This window comes from Cinclus cinclus, chromosome 3, assembly GCF_963662255.1.
Source record: "Cinclus cinclus chromosome 3, bCinCin1.1, whole genome shotgun sequence".
NCBI lineage: Eukaryota > Metazoa > Chordata > Aves > Passeriformes > Cinclidae > Cinclus > Cinclus cinclus.
In genome coordinates this window covers 104470531-104491323 of record NC_085048.1, presented here as the reverse complement: position 1 = coordinate 104491323, position 20793 = coordinate 104470531, and the positions used below count along the sequence as shown (strand labels likewise).

The 20793-nt window shown below is 38.2% G+C and overlaps 1 protein-coding gene across 2 annotated transcripts; it reads right to left on the bottom strand.

The window, feature by feature from the left end:
* Nucleotides 1–849: 849 nt before the first annotated feature.
* Nucleotides 850–17623, bottom strand: SANBR (SANT and BTB domain regulator of CSR). Of its 2 annotated transcripts, XM_062489426.1 has the most exons (20): nt 17474–17623; nt 15423–15609; nt 12205–12298; nt 10956–11194; nt 10057–10115; nt 9269–9429; nt 8355–8441; nt 8115–8225; nt 6258–6381; nt 5937–6089; nt 5583–5758; nt 5119–5218; nt 4600–4632; nt 3870–3969; nt 2799–2890; nt 2651–2679; nt 2489–2562; nt 1781–1869; nt 1324–1415; nt 850–905 (listed from the first exon to the last, which is right to left on the bottom strand). In XM_062489426.1, exons 1-20 carry the CDS (start codon nt 17621–17623, stop codon nt 869–871), a joined length of 2187 nt encoding a protein of 728 aa, XP_062345410.1. In that variant the 3' UTR covers nt 850–868. The 2 variants fall into 2 exon arrangements, with proteins under 2 accessions (XP_062345410.1, XP_062345411.1); XM_062489427.1 differs by lacking the exon at nt 5937–6089.
* Nucleotides 17624–20793: the final 3170 nt, after the last annotated feature.

The window sequence follows — 20793 nt, the reverse complement described above, 5'->3', positions numbered from 1 at the left end:
TCTACATGCACAAGCCTTTGTAATGATACATCTCTGTTGAAAGATGCAGAATTAAAAACAGATCTGCTCAGATATTTAGTGGCATAGCATCAGTTAGAGATAGAACTACTTTGCATCACAAGGTTTGGGTTTTAGAAGGCAACAAAGCACTGTCCTGTGCAGAAGAGGTCAGGAACAGGGATGGGTATAGATTTCATCTACAAGAAAAGCAAGTGGTTCACATGCAAGATGCAATGCTGCACCATCATGGCACTGAGAGCATCTTTGGAGGTCTAGTCCCTACCTGCTACCCACCTTCAGAGGAGTGGGAGTTGAGTGATGTACATAAAGAAGCCTCAGAGAGGCATGAAAATTTTGCTTAAACTAGTCTAAGTCACAGGTATTATCACGGACTTCAAATGCAAATCCCCAGAAAACTGACCAAAAATGTACCATCAAATACAACGAAATATAAATACACGAGGAGACTTGGGTTAATGCTGCTGACTGCATTCAGAATTCAGTAGTCTTGCTTTTTTCCTTTTCAGTATTTCTAGCATACTAAAAGGCATGTTTGTGTCTTCCCCAATAAATAAAGTTGTTCTGATAATTTAATTTTGTAGATTTATAAATTTTTTTCTATGCAACTTAACGCAATAGCCTAAAAAAAGCAATTAAATTTAACTTTAAGAAACAGCATATTTACAATTAAAATAAGTACAGACCTTATTGGGTTTGCATTCATTTATAGCACAAAATAATTTACAAGGCTTAAAGTAATAAATAAGTCACTGGAAAGCTTTCAGAGATGTGCATACTCCATATGTCAGAGTGCAGTGCAGTTTCAAGAAGCAGTAATGAACTCTGGCTAAAGCGTGTCCATCACTCCTTATGTTGGACGGCCTTGACCAAAACGGGCTTTTGACCTGGGTTAAAAACACATGGGAAATACATTTATGTTATTAGCATAGGGTTTTTTACATTATTAATGCAGGTTTTTGATGGTTTGTTTTTTTTTTTTTTTTTGCTTTGCTCTACAAGGTAGACAAAGAACAGGCTAAAACTATTGGCTAACTTTTCTGGTTTTCTGTAATTTCACAAAAAGAAAATTATGTTGGAACTGCAGTGAACCTTCCCCCAGCACAGCTCCAAGAGTTTCATTGTCCCAGCTCTATTGGGGGACAATGGAAGCTTTCACAACTCATATGGCTTTACCTGGTGGAAGCTGATCCATAAGAAGTGTGTGAAATGAGGCGTGTTTTTCTTTCAAGTAGTTCTTTAAAACCCACCACCCCACACTCCCAAAATCCATGATATTTTCTTGCTTCTATTTTAAAATCTTACCTGGGATTCTTCTCAGCATTGGTTTGTCGTGCACTGACCTGTGCTGAGGCTTTTATCTGAGCTTCAAGTCTAGAATAAATGCCTCCGGCATACTGGAATCCAGGGAAAAAAAAAAAATCAAGTTTTGACATGATTTCAATGTAATTAGTGACTCACCATAAAAATCACTAATATTCATCACAACCTATGGCATACTTTTGTCCATTATCATAACCCAGTACTGATTTTTTTAAACCCATTCTATTTTCTATGAGCAGTTTTTAAAAGCAGTGAACTTTAAATATTATTTTAAGCTCTAATCCTCAAAAAATCACGCTTGGAACAAAATGAAAATTGATAAAATTAATTCTTTAGCTTAAGTATTGAACAGATGTTATTTTATTTGTGTTTAATATTTTTGTTAAGAAAGGCTCGTTTCAACTCTGCAAACACTACATTTTGCCAGGACAAATCTTACTTCTTTGCTGTCTTTGGACTTGACTCGATCAAGGTCTCCTAGTCTCATTTTTATTAAGTGCCCTGTGATCTCAGACATTCTTCTCTGATCTGTAAGAAATAAGAAGGGATATTTCGAACAAAGGTTTTCATTGCTACTGAGGAGGATTAGATACAAACACAGACTTAAGTGATACTGAATTTGTAATTTTTTTAGTTCATAAAAATACCTTGTACAACCAAGATCCTAAATCCTGGTGTAGCCTCAGCAGCCTTGGCAGATACCAGAAATAGCCTGAGGCACTTACACTGAGATCAAAATCTCACGAAATGGTTTTGAGGCAGAGGTTTTTAAAACAGCAAAATCACACAAGAGTCTCAGGAGAGATTAAAAAGGCAGAACAAATTAGTCTAATGCTGAATATTTTTAGTCAGAGAGACTGGGAAAGAGATGGAAGTGGATGTTTCTCTATTTATCTGCACAGACAACAAATGCCACAGTGATGCAGGAAAAAATATCTGCATACTTTTATAATCATGAGATGACAACTATAATCTCTGACATTCCAAATAAAGCACATAAATCACACAAACACCCCAAATCCCACTGCTGTATCTGAGATTCAATTCACCCTACAGGGGTGTAACTAAACTAAATTTTAAGAAAATTAGCTGGATCATTTTCTTTGCATAATAACTTTATGCAAGCTAGACTCATGCAGGAGCAGACCATCTTCTCTTTGAGCATCTTGGTTGAATCTCAGGGACCTGGAGGCATCCCATTTGTTTTGCTGCACGCTCACACTGCAAGAGAAAGGTGTACAAACCCTGTTATCAGGAACGGCTTAAAAGATACTAAAATGTGTTCTCAAGGGCTTTGGAAATGACTTACACGAACGGAGAAGCATCTCGGGAACTTGACTGTTGGAAGAAAAAAAACCACATTTAATGTTGTTTTCTAAGGTCGAGTCCAAAACTTACAGAAAAGTCCTCATTATTTAAGCCAGCCAGAGAGCCTGGAGTCACAGCTATGATTTTACCTTATCAGATGGCTTCTCCCTTTTCTGAACACTAGGTGAAGAAACCACTTTCTTTGGGTGCCTGTAGGATTTCTTTAACTTCTCCTTTCTCCCTGCTAATGGAAGAAATGGCTATTCATACCCTCAGGTAGTTGGAATTTTTCAACTACAGAGCTACTAAAGTATTTTTCCCCCTCTATTTCTTTACAAATAGTGGAAATTAACAGGCTGTTTTCCTTCTATTAATGTTGCAGGCATGCTAACACACATTATTCAAATGCTTTTCTATGAGAAATGTACAGAAACTCAAGTATGCATTTAAAATGCAGAGTGATTACACATAAAAGCGGAATTGTTTTACATTTGAAAATAAGTGCACATCCAACCATATTTTTTAACACATTAATTCAATGACTAAATTCTGAGCAATATCAGACCAAACAGCTTTCAATTTAAATCACAAAAATTTTCTTTCAAAATTTATATGTTTTTAAAAACTGATACAATTCCAATCGCCCTTCGGGTAAAGGCAAAAAGAACAAAGAACTGCATCTCTTCCTATGAATCATTAGTGGGAGAAAAAGGAGAAGTTGCTTTTTTGGCTTTCCATGTTCCTAAACTTATGATCACATTAAAAATGAATAAAAGTCTTTTTAGATCATATAAAGCTTGTCTTCAATGCAGACAATTTTAGCTACATTAACCATTCATTCCTAATTGTAATCAAAAGACTAATCTGCAAATTTTCTTTTGCATGGAAAAGCAGTTATGTAATCACTGCATTTTCTTCCAACATTTATTACAAGAAATTTCATTAATTTGAGGGTTTCCTGCAAAATAAGTGCTTGATAATTCCAGGAACTTCTCAGACATTAATAGTTGCAGCCTTTCTTGTTTGCCAGTGATTTCTGATGGCACTGAGCACTGGGGTAATTTCTTTCTAACCAAAGGAAAACTAGGGATTAAGTTCAAGTAACTTTGGCTTTTGTTTTTGAATCACCTAATATTCCAAATTGGCTTACAGAAGACTTCTGCGGCCTCAAACCCCTATTTGATAACTCCGTAGAGGAGGACTGTAGAGACTTGATGTACCTGGTTTCTTGCACACTTCTTCTTCATCCCCCACTTCATCCTCAGTGACCTCTGAGCCCGTGGTATACTCCTCTTCTTCAGATAACAGTGATTGCTGTTTCTAACCAACACCAGGAGAAGCCAGAGATTAAAAGTCAGGCTGGGTTTCTATTAAATGATACATTAAATCTGTCTTGCAGGAGCTGACATCCAGCATAGTTCCCTATCTCAGTGATGCAGGAGTGAATAATTCCTAACAGATCAGTACAGAATTATGGAAATGTTCAGTAATTTGATGTTTACACTGTTTGAATATACACATATATCTAAATTAAGTGATAATGATGGCTAGTAATGAGAAATGATGAAGCTCAACAATGAAGACATGAAGCATCTCAGACCAGCCAAGAGAGACAGACACTCAAAACATTGGATTTTGACTTAAGTTTCTGTCTAAAAACTATGAATAAGTGATGCATGCAGTGCTAGCATGGCTTGTTGTCATTTATAAAAACATTCAAAGGAATTTCTCATTTCTAAAGGAGTACTTCGCACGTACCATACTTTCTTGTAAAAACTATTGCTATATAAAAACCCTATTGCTACATATATATAAAACTATTGCAACCTCCAAATTAAAGCAAAAAATACATTTTTTTGTCTCATTTATTAGAAAATAAGACAAAACAAAGCTAGTTCTCTGCTAGTACAGAAGATCAAATATTTAAAATTAATGAAATATTTCACTAACCAGCTGCAAAGTCCAGTTCTTCAGAGACAAAAACTGTAACCACAAAGACAGAAAAAGGCATTTAAGTTAAAGAACTCATAATAATTAAAATTAAAAAGTGAGAGGAATTCTAAAAAATTGGAGTGGTATGTTACAGTACAGTACTCTGCACTGGTAACTCCCAGGCCTCCTCCAATCTTGAATCCTAAATTTTGGTGGAATGACTAAACCCAAGTAGATTGAAAACCACTGACCAATTGAATGCAGTCAATTCATGTTTTAGTGAAAGTAAGCGTAGCAATAAAAATATTTACAACCAATTTTTTGATGAAGCATTAGTCCAGACAAGAGGGAAGGTTATGTACTGAAAAATACCCAGCACATATGGGAAAAGTTTTGCCTTATCACCAACCAGCTATTTGTACCTCTCCTATCCTACAGCGCTCAGCCAGTGTTTATTTTTTATTAAAAGTTTTTCAAGAACTTCTTCAAAGTATCCTCATTATTAGAAAAAAAGGAAGAGAAAGCATCAATACTCACAGCATTGATTTCTCCAGTTTTGGGGCCCCATGGTGTATTTGGTTCTACAAGCACATCACATTCAAGGCCTTTGTCATCACCAAGCCCAATACCAGAATCACTGTGAGAGAAATACATAAACCAAAAATAAATATTTCTGTTCCACTACTTCAGAATCAGTCTCAATTTACTCAACACATATCAAGACAGCAGACAGACCTCCAAGTCATCCACATAACATTTTGATTGTAATACATTAAAATATAAAGATAGCAGTGAATGCTTATGGAGGTTCAGTGACTAAAAGCCTGCTTGAAAAGTCAAAAGTACTTCACTTCCCAATTTCCACATAAACAATTAAAAATAAGTTACCCTTAGAAAGTCCTATGACTCATTTTGAAATGGGAGAGAACTCAAATACAACAAGCACATGTGCTCACTGTTGAAGGCTAAGTTATTTCAGTAACACAATGCACTATTCTTACCTGTTCTCATCCTTAGTGAAAGGAACAACAATGACATCTCTATGATGTAGCAGATCATTCAAAATCTGAGCAGTTTGAGATGGCAAAGCATCCCCCTCTTCACTCTGAGATGGCAAAGCATCCCCATCTTCACTTGCTGGAGGTAACTCCACCATATGATCCCTCACTTTGCAGCCCTGCAATACAGAGAATAGCAAATACTGGACTTAATGGGAAGAGCTGATTCTAGTCAGTATAACAACAAAAGTTCAACTTCTGAATTACAATCCTTATTTTGGAAAAAGATCCATTTTCCTAACATACAGCTGCCCACCCCAACATGTGTTTTGCTCTTTCAAAGGAGAGCTGGAGTACCTTTGGGAGGATTGTAGGGTCAAACCGAAGAACTTTTTGGTTACAGCAGGGATACACTCCTGTGCCAGTTGAGCCCAGAGCACTTGCTACACCTGGATAAAGAACTGGCTGCGAATGGTACTGGCAGTGGGAGAATTCAGTGCACAGGAAAGTCTACATTAGCAAAAAGAGAGTGAGAGGTGAGATGACCTATGAAGGTAAAAACTGTGCACTGTAAAGAATGTGTACAGAACTTGATTACCACGTATTTTCCAAAGTGCTTTAATACCTGCTTCACTCCCCAAAAGTCACCCACCACAAGTCAAGGTGAAATTACCTAACCTGGTTACATCTTGAGCAGGTCAACCAGTTAACAGTCCCCCAAAGACGCCAATAAACATCCCGCCAGGATTTCAATTCCTCGTGAAGGCCAATTAAATACTCATGCACTTCCCATGTTTTGTCTCTGAAAAAGCAAAATATCAGAGTCTTGATTCTGTTTTGATTCTGCCACCAGACCCACAAGGTGGAGAAAGGGCAGAAAACACTGGTAAAAAGCCTCCGGTAGTTACAACAGGAGGGATAAAATGTAAGACAATGATTACTAAATCGATAGCATGATTGAAGAGTCTTTGTTTTTTTCAGAACATCCTTAACTCATGCCTAACCAAGAATTAGAGCTTGATTCATCTCAAGATCCATATACTGCAAATTTACAAGCTAAGATAAACATCTTCTATCTATCTGCAACACAACAGTAATTACTTAGCTAGGAAATACAGTTTGAAGACACAAACTCATCCCCTTTTGATGAAAGTACATACCTGGCAGTTCTAGTGTTAAAAATACAGGACTTTGTTCCTTCCTTGTGATCAAGTGAGACACACCTCTTCAGAATTCTAAACAGAATATGCAACTTGCAGTGGGGCATGTTCTCTTCAGAAAGAGCAGATAAAGTTTTCTCCCGATTTTAAGTCCTGGTCTGAACAATTTGTTAAATGTTTGCCTAACCTAGGCTTAAGCAAACAGTCCTTCCAGTTGGAAGTTAGTTCTAGGCACCGCTAGAGGACCAATAAATAGAAATCTATTTTAAAATCATTAAAGATAGAACTGTATTTGCTTCAGAGCCTGAATTCATTAGTGGCCAGCACTTCTCAGGAAACATTCTGTGTAGGAAAGCACCACAAGTAGCACAAGGCAAATAATTAGAATCTAGGTAATCCTCTGAGTAACTTTAAAGCCCTGCACATTTATCTGCTGGGAATTGCAGAGCAGCCACATACACTCACCTTAAGTGAAGTAATACAATTAATGAATTTTATGTGACTAATCACCAATTATCTTAAATAGGTCAGCACAGGGGCACAAGATTCATTTCTATGTAGACATTAGGCAGAAATTAGTTCCACGCCTTGGAATAACTGGTGGGACCTGACATGGAACTGTTTTGGTTGTTCTGAACAAAATAGATCTCATGAGAAAGGTGTCCTGTCATTAATCTCCCACCATCCTCCTTAAAAGGGGCATGTGGGGAGGGAGGGAACTGCAGCTGAACATGGACTGGTCTTCATTAATAGGAGAACCCAGCTGTTCACAGCCATGGATCAGACAGACAGAATTCAGTTAAACATCTGTCCCAAATGAATCAGATTTACACACTGAACAGGTCCTTCAAGCTCCTCTGACAGACTTCAGGAACAGAAAAACAACTGGAAAAGTTTATTTACAGCAATCTTCAAGCAGGTTGGGCATTTGATTTGACTGTATAAAGTCAGACTAGGAAACACTCTTTAGCCTTTCTTTGCTGGCATGGTGGGGTCTATTCTTCACTAAAAAGCCTTGCAGAAATGCAGCATTTAATTCAATCTGTCATCAACTGCACACATCTTAAAGCCATCTGATGAAAGAATTAGCTAAGCATTTTCTATTTAAAGCAGTGCAACCCAAAAATAGCCCTCCCAGTAATCATGGCTGCAGTTTTCCCATTTCCTTTCAGCAGCAGCACTGCTGAATGAATTTCAGTAGTACATCATCATAATCACACTGTTTCATGTATTGCTAGGTAATACAAGAAGTTGAGATGCTTCATACACTCTTTACATATCTGTGACTTAATTTTGTAATGTATCTGAGTATGCAGTACTTCTAAAAATCACCCAAAATCAGAGTTGAAGAAACAGATATGTACATATCCACTACCTTATATGAACATAGACAATATTCCCGTGTTGGTCTATGTTGATTTTTCCTGGTACACAAGGAATTCTCCTTTCAGTTTCTTTGGTTAGCAGCTTTTTACATAAACAACACCTAGATTTAAAAAAAAAAAAAAAAAAAAAAAAAGAGAGAGAGAGAGAGGGGAAAAGAAAGCACTGGAATAAGAGCAGGACTTCTGGGGTCTGTTCTTGTTATTGAAGCAGCCATATAAAAGGACCATACCTGTATAAAGTTGCTGCATTTCCTCTAGAATCTGGATTTTCATACTCGGGATCAAACAGTCTCTCAATCTTCTTGCAGAAAAGTTTACTATTAATGACAGCAACACAAGTCACCCATTAGAAAAAATACTGAAAATTACTTTATGTATACTGAGATTAACAATCATATTCTGATAAGCAAAGTCACCCACAGAATCTAGCTTCTAATATAATTTTCCTTTCAATTACCTTGTTCATCTAATTTTTACACAAGTGTGACAGAAGTGATACTTTGATTTTTTTTTTCCCTTTATTAAAATGCTTGCTAGTACTAACTACGAGCTTCTGCCTTGACTAAAAGACCTTACATTAGTGAATATTGCTGTAAAATTGCACTTCATTCTAAAATAAAGGCTTCATTCCTACAGACTAAAATTCTCCCTTACTTTCACCTTGCTTGTGTGTCGGTCTGCACTCCAATAATTTGCCTTTATCTGGATAGTAAACTGGGTCCTGATGTATGAAAAAACATTCCATCACAACTATTCAGCCTCCCAGCCATCCTGAATTCTAAGTCCAAACATCCAAGTTCACAGGATGCTGAAGCCAAGCCATTCTCTACCAATTAAGAGCATGTCATCCCACAAAAGGTTTCTCCCCCTAATCCTTGCTCCCATATGAGAATTCATGAATAATTCCCCCAAGATATGCTACTCGTGTAGCTTTTCCTTTTGCTCATTTCCTATAAAAGCTTTCCTTTTGCTCATAATTTTAATATAAAATTCTGAAATCACACCATGATACTCTGCATTAAAAATACATTCCATGAAAATACATATATTATATAACTCCTAAATGCACAGTCTTAGCTGTTATGAAATAAGATCACAAAGCTCAACAGGACTCCAGAAGTGTATTACAGGGCAAAAAAGTTACCTCTTAAATTTGTCTCTTTTGTCCTTTAGCTCTTCCACCTCATTGTGCCTGAAGAGATCAGCAATGTGTGTAACAAGATTAGCATTGATACAGTTCATGTTACATGGCGTGGCTACAATAGCATTCATATTTTTGTGGCAATAATGAATACATTTCTCTACCTAGGAAAAATAGAAATATGAATGTTAAGGAATTCTAGACAAAAAACCTCCATACTAATTGCTTCAAGACTTTAAGCATGGCGTTTTGGAAAACTATTTCAGTTTTACCTAAAAATAAAAAACAAGCCTCAGATTTGCCTAAAGGAGATGCTGAATTAACAGGACTTAGTTTATGTTCTCCTCCAAAAATTTCAGTAATCTGCCAATTGCTTGTTAAAATAGAAACACAAAACACACAGATCTCAGCTTTACTAGCTGTGCTTTACTCTGGGTTGCCCCAATGACAGAACTTCTGACAAACATTTCAACAAAGTTAGCAGCTATTCCTTATTACAAAGCTGGAAAATAAGACTCTAAATTGCAGACAAATCATTGATGTAAAAAAAGAAAGAAAACAAGCACTCTAGATCACACTATCACATTTAGAAATAACTTACTCTAAGGTTTACTGCATTGAGATTCTGCAAATATTGGATTACTGGACTGAAAAAGTGTTAAAAAACCTCAAAATGTTCTCATAGCAGCACCTGTTTATGTAACAGCCAAAGCACAACAAACAAGCTGTTAAGACACCCGGTAATTAACTGTGCCCTCATGCCAGAAAAATCGGTCTTTGTTAATACTTACTAATGAATCCATCTTCAAAAACTCAGAAGAAATAAGGATTGAGATGACATTTGATGGTTCTAGAAGGCAACAGAACAAAGGCAGGGTTCTTCACATGGATTTTTTTTTTTTGTAATTTTATATCACATCCTTCCCTCTTCATATTTAGCACCCAAGTTACCTATTATTTTAGCAATCAGCTTGCCATTCCATCTTCTAGTATAGAGAATCTTTTAACCATCTTAAGAAACAAACTTTTGGTTGACCATTCGAGTGGCCAGAGTACAACTATAACCTGGAAAAATTATTGAAATTGGAAACCTTATTAAAATTAGAAAAGGAGGCTTCACATGGATACAGTGACTAAACAATTACACAAGATTAACTTCCTCCTGTAGCCATCACACCCATCTGAGATTTCTTCAACATAATCTTCACAATGGAAGTTATAAATTAAAACCAAGAGAATAGAGTTATATTTTAAAGTGTGGTAGAAAAGGCTCATTAAAAAATTAAAAACTTGCCTCAAAATCCACAAAGACTCTTCTACCATTGTATTGGATTACATTGAAATTGTAGAAAACATTGCAGTTGTACCAATAGGGAGCAGAGGAAAAATAAATCAATCACCAGCATTTAAAAATGTCCTTGATCAGAAGAGGTCTGAAGAGTCTTAAGAAAAAACATCAGATCTCAAAATATATTAGGGCTTTTTTATTGCTTCAACTTTCAGCTCCTTTGTCTCCTCAAAGCTGTCAGTGCTGGCAAAGCAGAGTCATCTGCTGAAATGACCAGAGGATCTCTGTTGTGACACTCTTCTAACAACAGTTAGAAACAGACTGGGGCTGAACTGCATCAAAACCATTAATCTTCAATTAGTATAGAACATAATGAACTTAAAGGAAATTATCTGCTTTTACCTAAAGTGGGCATTTCATTAGCCTCAGACTCTTTGGAGTTCCTTTTGACATATCTTATCAGCCAGTCAAAGATGTGAACATCGCAGTGCACGGAAATGTCCACCTCCTCCCAGCGTTGGGCATCCACTGACAGATACTCAGCAAAGTATTTCATCTCTGAAATCAAAAGGTCTCGAGGACACACAAAATCTTCTTTGAGGTTTTTGGCTTCATCACACACATGGATCACCATATTTGGCCTCCACAGGAAAAAATCCACAAAGCAAATTAGCAGCCTATGCCAATTAGGACATCAAATCCCAACAATCCCATCTCCAACTCTGAGTCATGCATCGCAACACTGATGTCACCAACAGGGTTTTATTAACAGAGGGAAAACAAATGGCAGTTATTAACCATTAACAGAAACTATTTTTGGATAGGTGAAGAAGACAGATGCATATCCTCTAGACATAATCAGAGTGATTTAATTAAGGGAGCAGAAACAGAAAATTTCTAGCTCCATTCCCCAGTTTTGTCACCTGTTTGTTATAGGATACTACCTGAAAGATATTTGTTCTCCCTTCTTAGTTTTCTTCAAAGAATAACTATATATAGATGCCTAAATCACTAAGACACCAAAGACAATAACAGCAATCTTCATCAGTGGAAATTAAGATTTGGTTTATTGCATATTAAAAAAATCTCTATTTCTTAAGAAATGCTCCAAGCTAGAATTAATAAATGCTGTCTCTATAAAGAGATGCTTAGGTTTCAAAAAACCATTATTCTATGTGAAACTATACAGTGTGGAAAACAGTGATATGTGAGGGAATAAAGTGACCTGGATGGCTATTGGAATTCACAGGAAAATTTTTCATTTACAGCTTTCTTTTCCTGCTTTTGCATAGGACGAATCTATGTTCAAGACTATTTTTTCAAGTGTAATTGAGTATCAGTCTTGTTTCATTCCTTTATAAAACCACGTATGCTTCTCATTCCTGCCACTGCCAGCAGTGATCAACCACCCAGAGGAACAGCATGCAAAGATTTATAAACATCTTACTGCACACAACACATTCCCAAACCAACTCTTTGAATTTCTGTAGCAATGGATGGTTTCCAAATTTCTTACAGCATTTATTAGGCCGTTTCCAGCTGTTTTCCTTCTGGTAGTAGATAAATTTCAGCAATTTACACATCTTTCTGTTCTGTTCTTGTTTCAATTCAACAAACCCCCGAGATAACAAACACACGAAACTCTTCTTACCCCTGGGTTTCATCAGTACTTTCTCCATTGTTATGTACAGGACCTTTCTCAGATTCTGAAGAACAACTCCTGGTGGAGGCTGCACTGGGCCTTCCTTCAATGTAAGGGAAAAAGGCTGCATTAGAACAAAACCTCCTCATCTTTTGCTCTTCAGCATCTTGGAAATGCGGCTGAAGTACGACTGTCATGGTGGAGCAATGGCACAGCTAGCAACAAATCTGCTTCCACAAGGGCTGCTAAACAATCCAGACTCCTGCTCTGAGTGCCATGCATGGGAACTCACAGCAGCACCATTGCTGAGTTGCCCAGACACTTGGCTACAAATCCAGATCACTCCTGGCTCAACACTGAACAGCCTTCGGCACTTCCTTCTGGGAATGTGACCCATTCATTTAGCTCTTCTGGTCTGCTTTGGCTCCTAAGTCCCTGGTGCATCAAAGCTTCTGCCAGGACATAACTTGGGAGACCAGTCCCACTCCTTACTCATCATGTGTGCCTGCTTTGGAAATAAGCAGCTTCCAAACAGAAGCACAGAAGACTCTTAGGATGTGTTTGTTTTTGCTAAAGTTCTCCCACATGTGGCTTAAACCAGCTGATCATATCAAACAATGCTCAAAGAGAACAGACCAGGAAATCTGCCCGGTCCCAGAGCTTCATCACTGAGGTTGTTCCAGGAACAAAGGACAGATGCACTTCAAACAGCTCATCTTCACAAAGGTGCTACAAACAGTGGAAGTGCACACAACAGCCTAGTGAAGTTCAGGAGTTCAGTCACCAAATCCACTGAGTTCTGGATCAAGGGTTAAAACAATGAATGTGTTTTCCAGCTCTGAATGGATTACTGCAATGTGAAACTTCAATGATCCGCTTAAAGTCAGAAAGATCATTATCTTTTTTTAATGATGGAAGGGCATATATCCGTCTTCCACTGAAAACCCTTAAGGTGGTGACTTTCCATGATTATGCCGTTCTCTCTTATTTCTGAGAGTTCCAGAAACATCATCTCCTTCTTGAGTAATGCAAGAGGCTGAAGAAGTTTACAGAGCCAGACCTCTTCACCTAATGGCAGAATAACTATAGCAGACTGACAGCAAAAGTTACATGGCTCAGAACACAGCACTTGTGCCTTTCAGGAAAGCAAAATTACTGCACCAGAGGCAGAAGAAACAACTTTCTCCAAACGTGCAGCTAAAGCTAAGTCTTAACAGGGCTTTAGTAGAGGGAGCATAATTAGCAGAAGGGGAAGATTCACTCAACAGATTCACTCCCAGTGAAACCTTGGAAAGGTTTGCTCCAGCCACAGCTTTCTGGGCAGCCATCCTCACTGCAGGTGAGAATCAAAGGTGATTGCTGAGTTGGAATGAAAGGTGTGAGTTTTAAAAGAAGGGACTGTGGAAATACATGGTATGAGAGTTCGGTCTACACATATATTAACAAGTTCACTGTGAACACGGTGAAGTGATTTATTGAAGGCAATAAGGCTGACAAGAATATGCAGCACAGCCAAATTAATGGCGACGCCTGAACTTTCACCGTGCATTTCTTCCTATCTCTTTTTCCTCCCCTCCAAAGCTTACAGATTAACTTTCGAAACTTTGCAACAAATACTTGGTAAAAGGCTATCCTCCGTGCTTGTTTACTGTTATGACATGCAGTCAGAGGGACTTAACCAGCAGTTTGCCTTATAACTAGCAAGTATTAAGTGAGCTTTTAAAACTCAGCCAAACCCAGAAACCAGCTCAGAACGAGTATGGTCTGATTTGGTTTTTCTTGCTGTTACTCATGACTACAAACAAATGCAATCAGACCCAAAATTCTTGATTCTAGCAATAAGCTAATGTGAATAAATCTACTAGGAAGCAATTAATTAAAAAAATAATTTACAAATAGGATTGTCTCAAATCCCCAATTCTGAAATGTAGAAGTACCTCATAAATACTAAGAAGGTGAATTCACCTGAGCCTGCGACAGAAAAAAGATTAATTACCATAATTTCATATCAAAAAATTACAACCAAACATGGAAAAAGATTTACCCAAAGTCACAAAGAAAACAGAATAATCTCAGGCTAGCATCTTCTTGAAGGAAACACTACAGTAGTGGACTTAGCTACATTAATACTCATTACATGTATTCCACTGTTAAAAAGAAAACATGCATTAATTGTCTAAGAAGTTCCAAAGCAAAGTTAGCTTGTTAACTGCCTACTGGGATGCAGCTAATCCTGTAAACAAGGATCTGTGGGTGCCAGCAACATTTATCCCACATCAGGCATGGAACCACAAAATTGAAAGCTGATGGGAAGCACTTTCAGTCTTGACACTCCATATACAGTTTTCCAGTATTGTTATCCCTTGATTAGAGTTATTAAAAACACTTTATTCAAAGTTCAAACAGCTGTTTTTCTGCTGCAAAGAAGACAGTGAAAGCTGCAGTGAAGGATTTTAACAGAGAACACGTAGTTTAAACGCTTCACTGTTGTCTTAATTTTTAACACAGGAATTATTTATTCATCACTGAAGAAAATTTCTCATGCAAATATGTTTACCAAGTTCTAAAGTCACTGGAACATCTCTGTACTGAAAATCAGAGAATAACACTCACACAATTAATTACAATTTCTGACAGAAAGTGGTACTAAAGGAATTGTTAGCAATATTTAATTGTGCTATGATTGAATTTACAACGATTGGGTTTGGTCCTCTTCTGCTCAATAATTACTGGACACATAATTGACTAAGACACATTTTATGTCATCTCAAGATTGTCTTGAAGCAAAAATTAGCTACATTTTGCTCACCTCCTCAGTACCCATGTATCCATGGCAAACACAGGGCTTGTAGCTGGGAGAGGAAGCCCTAAAGGGATCAACTCCTCAGCTTCCTGCAGCTTTTCTTCACAATATTCTCCAGTTATTTCAATAATGCTGCTTAACATGAGTTAAAATGGCTGTAGGGTTAAAAGCATACCACAAAAAATCCTAAACAGAATTCAGCAGAATTTATGCCTCTTGGAAGGACAAGTTACCAAAAATACCCCAGCAAACATTGATTCGTAAACTAAACTAATGGCGAATGCTTTGTTGTATGCATTCTATTCATACTTAACTCCCCAAAGATGAATGACTATTATTCTTGTGTGGACATAACCACTCAGGACAGAAGCATGCACATACTGATTATCAAAGCCAATATAGTTCAGAATGACTAAAAACATACCAGTTATAGTAATGGAATCCTGCCCAATAGCAGGCTCCTCAAACTCTGTCTGTGTATCGAGCAAGGAGGATTTGATGTACGTAGCTAAAGTTTCCACAGGACTCCCACCAGCAGCCATCAGGGGATTATATTGGTTGTCAACAGGTGAACTTCCACTGCCTTTTAGTTCATCAAACCTTTTTGCACACTGTCACAAGATTAAATGATAGGACAATGAAGCAGTAGCTTTCAGCACATATTTAGTAACTATGATTTGAGATGGATGCTGTATTGCACAGTTTTGTATGTGAACAGTTACTGATATCAAACTCATAAATGCTTTCATGTAGTTAGTGGCATCAGTATATAAAAGCACAGTAAAATAATAGCTACTGTAATTGAATCCTATAACAGAAAAAAAATAAGTAGAACCTGTTTCAACTTCCATTTCCTTCAACCCTGTTATTTTTTAAGTCCAGTTTTCAAAGAGAAAATTACAGGGAGTTTGAATTCACATTTTTTAAGTAGTTCTTTTACCATAAACATGGTCAAATGTTGTTAAGAGTGGCTATAGAAACTGAGTCACAACTATTATTCTTTTACTTCATGACCTCCATTCCAATGGGGACAAAAGGGACTGCTGATTTCCACTGCAATTCTATAAGCTTCCCATACCCTGTTTTTAATTAACTAGAAAGTATTTCCATTCTGTTAATTTGTACCAACACAATCACAATTATAGGTTTGGTTCAGCAAAGTCCTGCACAGAGGTAACTTGCACATACAAATAAATCAACTTAATTCTACAGATGCTCCTCCTGTGACATAGGTGTTGGGCTCCATTAGCAGCTGGTTTTATTTATTTATTTTGGGTTAACAGACATTACTTTATGCCAGTGGCCCTTTGGGCCAGGGGCATACAGGGATGCCCTTCTGATAGTCATGGTGTCTCAAATTTGTGATGTTAATGACATACATACAAGAGATAAATAAAGGAATATCTGTGCTTTCATGTAACTGCCTTAAACAGGGACTCCACATATTTAGTTCTTTACAAACAGAGTAATCAGACATGTACTAATCAAACATATGAATTAATATGAGAAGGCTCATGGATATTGTTATTGTATTTGCTTAATGTGCAATGCTGTCCACACATTGAAAGCTGAACAGCAGAGATGTCCCCAAGCATGCTGCCAAGCACTTGAAAGGCAGTAACATTCCACAGAAGCTTCTACACCCAATCCTTCACTTTTATGTTCGAAATACAAGGTTACAGCAATGCTCAATAGCACTGCTATAAATGTGAGCTGACACACTGGATTAGGTTTGCAAGAAAGTAAAGACCACTGGCTTCTTTTCTCTCAGCTTTGCTGAATCACAAGGGCAAAAGACATTTTCTTTTCTTAGCTTATAACCTCTCAGAAATTAAAAAGTCAGAATTATTATTATAATAAAAAGAAGACTATTTCACCTAGAAATTCAGCAATCCAGAAAGAGAAGTATACAGAGGTTGTTCCATCTCTACTCCCACCAAAGAAAAAGAAAATCCACATCTTGTAGGATCAAAAAAAGAAGCAACTGCACCCTTTACCTAATACAGATCTGTAACCCCTTCTCATTTAGAGTTGTTAACAACAAACATAGAGAGTTATTATGTTTCCTAGTAAGGATACTACAACCTGCACAGGGTTAGTGGGTACTGGCATCCTTTTCATCCAAGTCTTAGCTATGGAGTTTGGAATGCAGTAGCACAGCTACCTTTTGTTAATTCCACATTTTAATTTTTCCTTTCCAGTAATTTTTATTCTTACTCTGTATGAGTTCTAAGGAAATACAATGCAGAATGCAATTTCAGTGCTCAGGTTCTACAGAAACAAAATAAAATAAGCACCCCCCCCCAATCTACTGCACATTCAACGTTTTCAATTAGGTGCAAATTACTTTGGAAAAAAAAAAATCAAAACAAAACCCTTACCTTCAATTTTCCTCCCTCTCCCTCCCCCCAGAAATGTTCCTTTCTCCATAAAGTATTGCTTAGAGAATACAAAATATTTTATTAGTGCACTCACTTCTTTGGATGTATATCCTGGAACCAGCCTTGCCACACTGTCCCAGTTGATAGGCTGAGGAACACCAACTAGGGAACACAGGATCATATCCAAAACCATTTGGTTGTTGTCATAGGGGAAGTTATTGTTTTCTGAGAATCCACGACTCATCTTTGGCTACTTAAGCCTAGAAGAGAAACAGTTTTTAGCAAGTCTCACTGCATGGTTTGCTAAAGCTTTACCTTCAGCTCTCCATAAATTGCTAGAGGGAGTGTTTACCACAGCATTAAAGTCAAGGACTGAGGGGTTTTTGACAAAATTTACATGTTCTCAAAACCCTGAGGGAGAAGCAGATGCACAAAGCACATCAAACCTAACCCAAGAGCAGCAGGTATTAGCCACCATTCATCTGAGCTGTCTCTTTCCAGAGGGGAAATCACACCTCTGAGGACACCAATACAAGAGAAAGCCTTCCAGAAATATCAGAAAAAAACAGCCTAAGTTACAAAAGGGCATTTTAAAGTAAATTTACATTCAAGTACAGTTGCCTGTTCCCACAAACTTCCTACTCTCAGCTTTGCTCTCCTCTTGCTCTGCCCATGTGTGCTCAGCACACCTGGGTGCCATTATTTAGAAACCAAGCCAGGATGCCAATTTAAGGGCCATTAACACCTCCGAGCCAGGAGACAACACCTGAATCTTGTTCAACTTAGCCCAAACACCTGACATTCCCAACTCATTATTGAGGATGAGCACTAACAAAAACCTCTTACTCCTCAGCTTCAAGCTGAGCACCAGAACAAAGCATATAAGGACAGCAGAAAACACTTCATAAAACAGGATTATATATAGTTTTTCTTTTTCCAAATGGATTTTATGTATAACGCCAGGGAACAGAGTAAAATTTCAAAGTACTGATTTAGTTTTTGCTGGGAAAGAACTGCAAGCATTAATTAAGAGTTTCATGTTCAAGTACCTCACACCCAAAGAGCTCAGGAGGGATAGAAGTACCTAATAACAAAACTTAAAAGCCACACACAAGTTTTTGACTTACAAAGCAAGAATTATAGGGAAATTGAGAGAAAATACACTTGAGATAACACCTGTTAACTTGTTCCTAAAAGCATACTACACATAGATGTTTCTTTTGCACCAGCCTCTTTGTAGAAGAAAATATGCTTAAAATACACAAAATAGCCCTGATTTTCTTCTTCCTCTAGCAGCTGTTCCAGCCCTTTTTTCCTGCTTGTTTTGTTGATAGAAACAGAAATCACAGCAGCAAGTAACTGTAAGCTTTCATCCTCTCAAAAAAGCAACTGAATTAAATCAGAAGGGAAAAAAAAAAACAGAACCCACTGAGAGAATTCTTTGGTTTCCCACAGTCATGAGACTTAAAAAGCAGGGGAAAAAAGCAACAAAACAGAAGACAAATCCTCTAGAAAATTTCATAACATTTTAGCAATTCTATCTAAATGATATCTGCTGTAAAATATGCCAAATAACCAGTTTTAAAAGAGAAGTGTCCCCACAGGTTATAGGAGCCCAAAATTCTGAGTGAAATAGATGCCACTAAAAGGTAAAAGTGGATCACTCCCTAAAGTCAGTGTGTCCTTATCCCTCACCCTGAGAGCACTTTGAAGCAGTGTCACAGTGGTGATTCTGTGGTGGAGACTTCTCCCTGCCAGTGTGCAGACAGATGTCAGTAGCAATTACATTTCAGCCCCTGAACATCTCCTGTTTCTGCTCTTAGAAGGAAAAATAACCGGGCCGGGACAGGTCAGCACCAGTGGCAAACCCCAGGGATTATGAAACACAGTTGTGCTAGGCTAGCTCATACACATGGAGCAGCTGGTTTAAAAATATGTTTGGATGAGATAAGCAAATTATAGAGTCTTATAATCCCCTGTTTTCCCACCATCAAATAGGCTTAATGCAAGTAAAATCACCAGCAATATCAATATTCCATAAATCACCGTTTTGAGGGTTAGTGCTGTGGGATAAGTACACTGGGCAGTTAGAGAAAGAAAGGGAGAGGAAAACTTGGGGTTTTTTTGCAAAAAAAGAAACAACCAAACAAACAAACAAACAAACAAAACCAGGCGTCTGTTATTGACAGGGAAAAATTCTGAGTGCTTCAGTGGTAACAAGTTTACTACACAGCAACCCTGTGGACCATCATGAAGCAGCCCGAGCATGAAGGGATGACAGGTGCTCTAAAACGTGATGACACATTGAGAAAGAATCAAGTCTTTGTCTCTCATACAGGTTTCTTTAGTTGCTTATTCTGCACGTTAAAATAACAGTTCTCCATATGCTTACCTCCGCAAAGACAAATGAAGGAAGAGATTTAATTATAGGCATACGGAAGTATTTTTATTTATATTCTAGAAAGAACATGGGACTCCTCTTTGCAGCTTTATATACGACATTCAATATTTGCCTTTTTGTGCTTTAGGAAACCCTGCTGGAAGTATAGACACATGCGAGAACTCTCTAAAAGCAACAATATAAATCCTGCAATAAATCATTCTTAAGAGAATAAGCAACTTCTACAAATTCTCTCCACTCGGTTACTGCAAAGAAAGGTCAGGTTAACCCCTTCCGCAACCATGAAAACTGGAGAAAAAAAAAAGTTTCCAAAATTATTTAGCTGCAACCAACTCATTTGAGATGCACAACATAGAAAGACACGTGAGCACAAAAATTCCTATTAATACTCAAAATTCCAAATCAAGTGGTGCAAAGGATTCCTAAGAGTTAATTCACTACGGAAAAACACAATCTGATTTGACTCTTTTTATTATTTAAAGCGAGCCGTTAATGTAGAAGTGAAGAATTACTGCCCCCTGCACGCGCACAACCTGAGGGAAGGTGAAGATGGTGGGATGGGCACGAGATTCCCGTCCACAGCCCCGAAACGCAAGGAAGTGATGGTGCAGAACAAGGCGGGGGAGACGAACATCAGCGACTTTGTACCTTGCCCACGTACCGGCAAACATTAAAAATTATAAAGCGCTTAAATTTAAAAAAAAAAACAATCCGGTCTCAGACGCCCTACAAGTGCAGCAGCCTCAAAGCGGGATCCCGACGGCCCCCCCGGGGCGGTCTCCAGCGGGACTCCTCCCGGGCGCTCTCCCGGGTTTACCTGGCGGTTCCCAGGCGATGGAACAGCGGGACGGGACGGGACGGGCAGGGGCTCCTCCTCGGGACGCGCGGGGGCAGCAGTGGAACGGGGGCTCGGTTCCACCGAGGGACGGGCGAGACCGGCGGCCACCCCGGCCGCACCCGCCGCGCCCGCATCTGCCGGCACCGCCTGGGCCCGCCCTCAGGGGAGGGGCGGG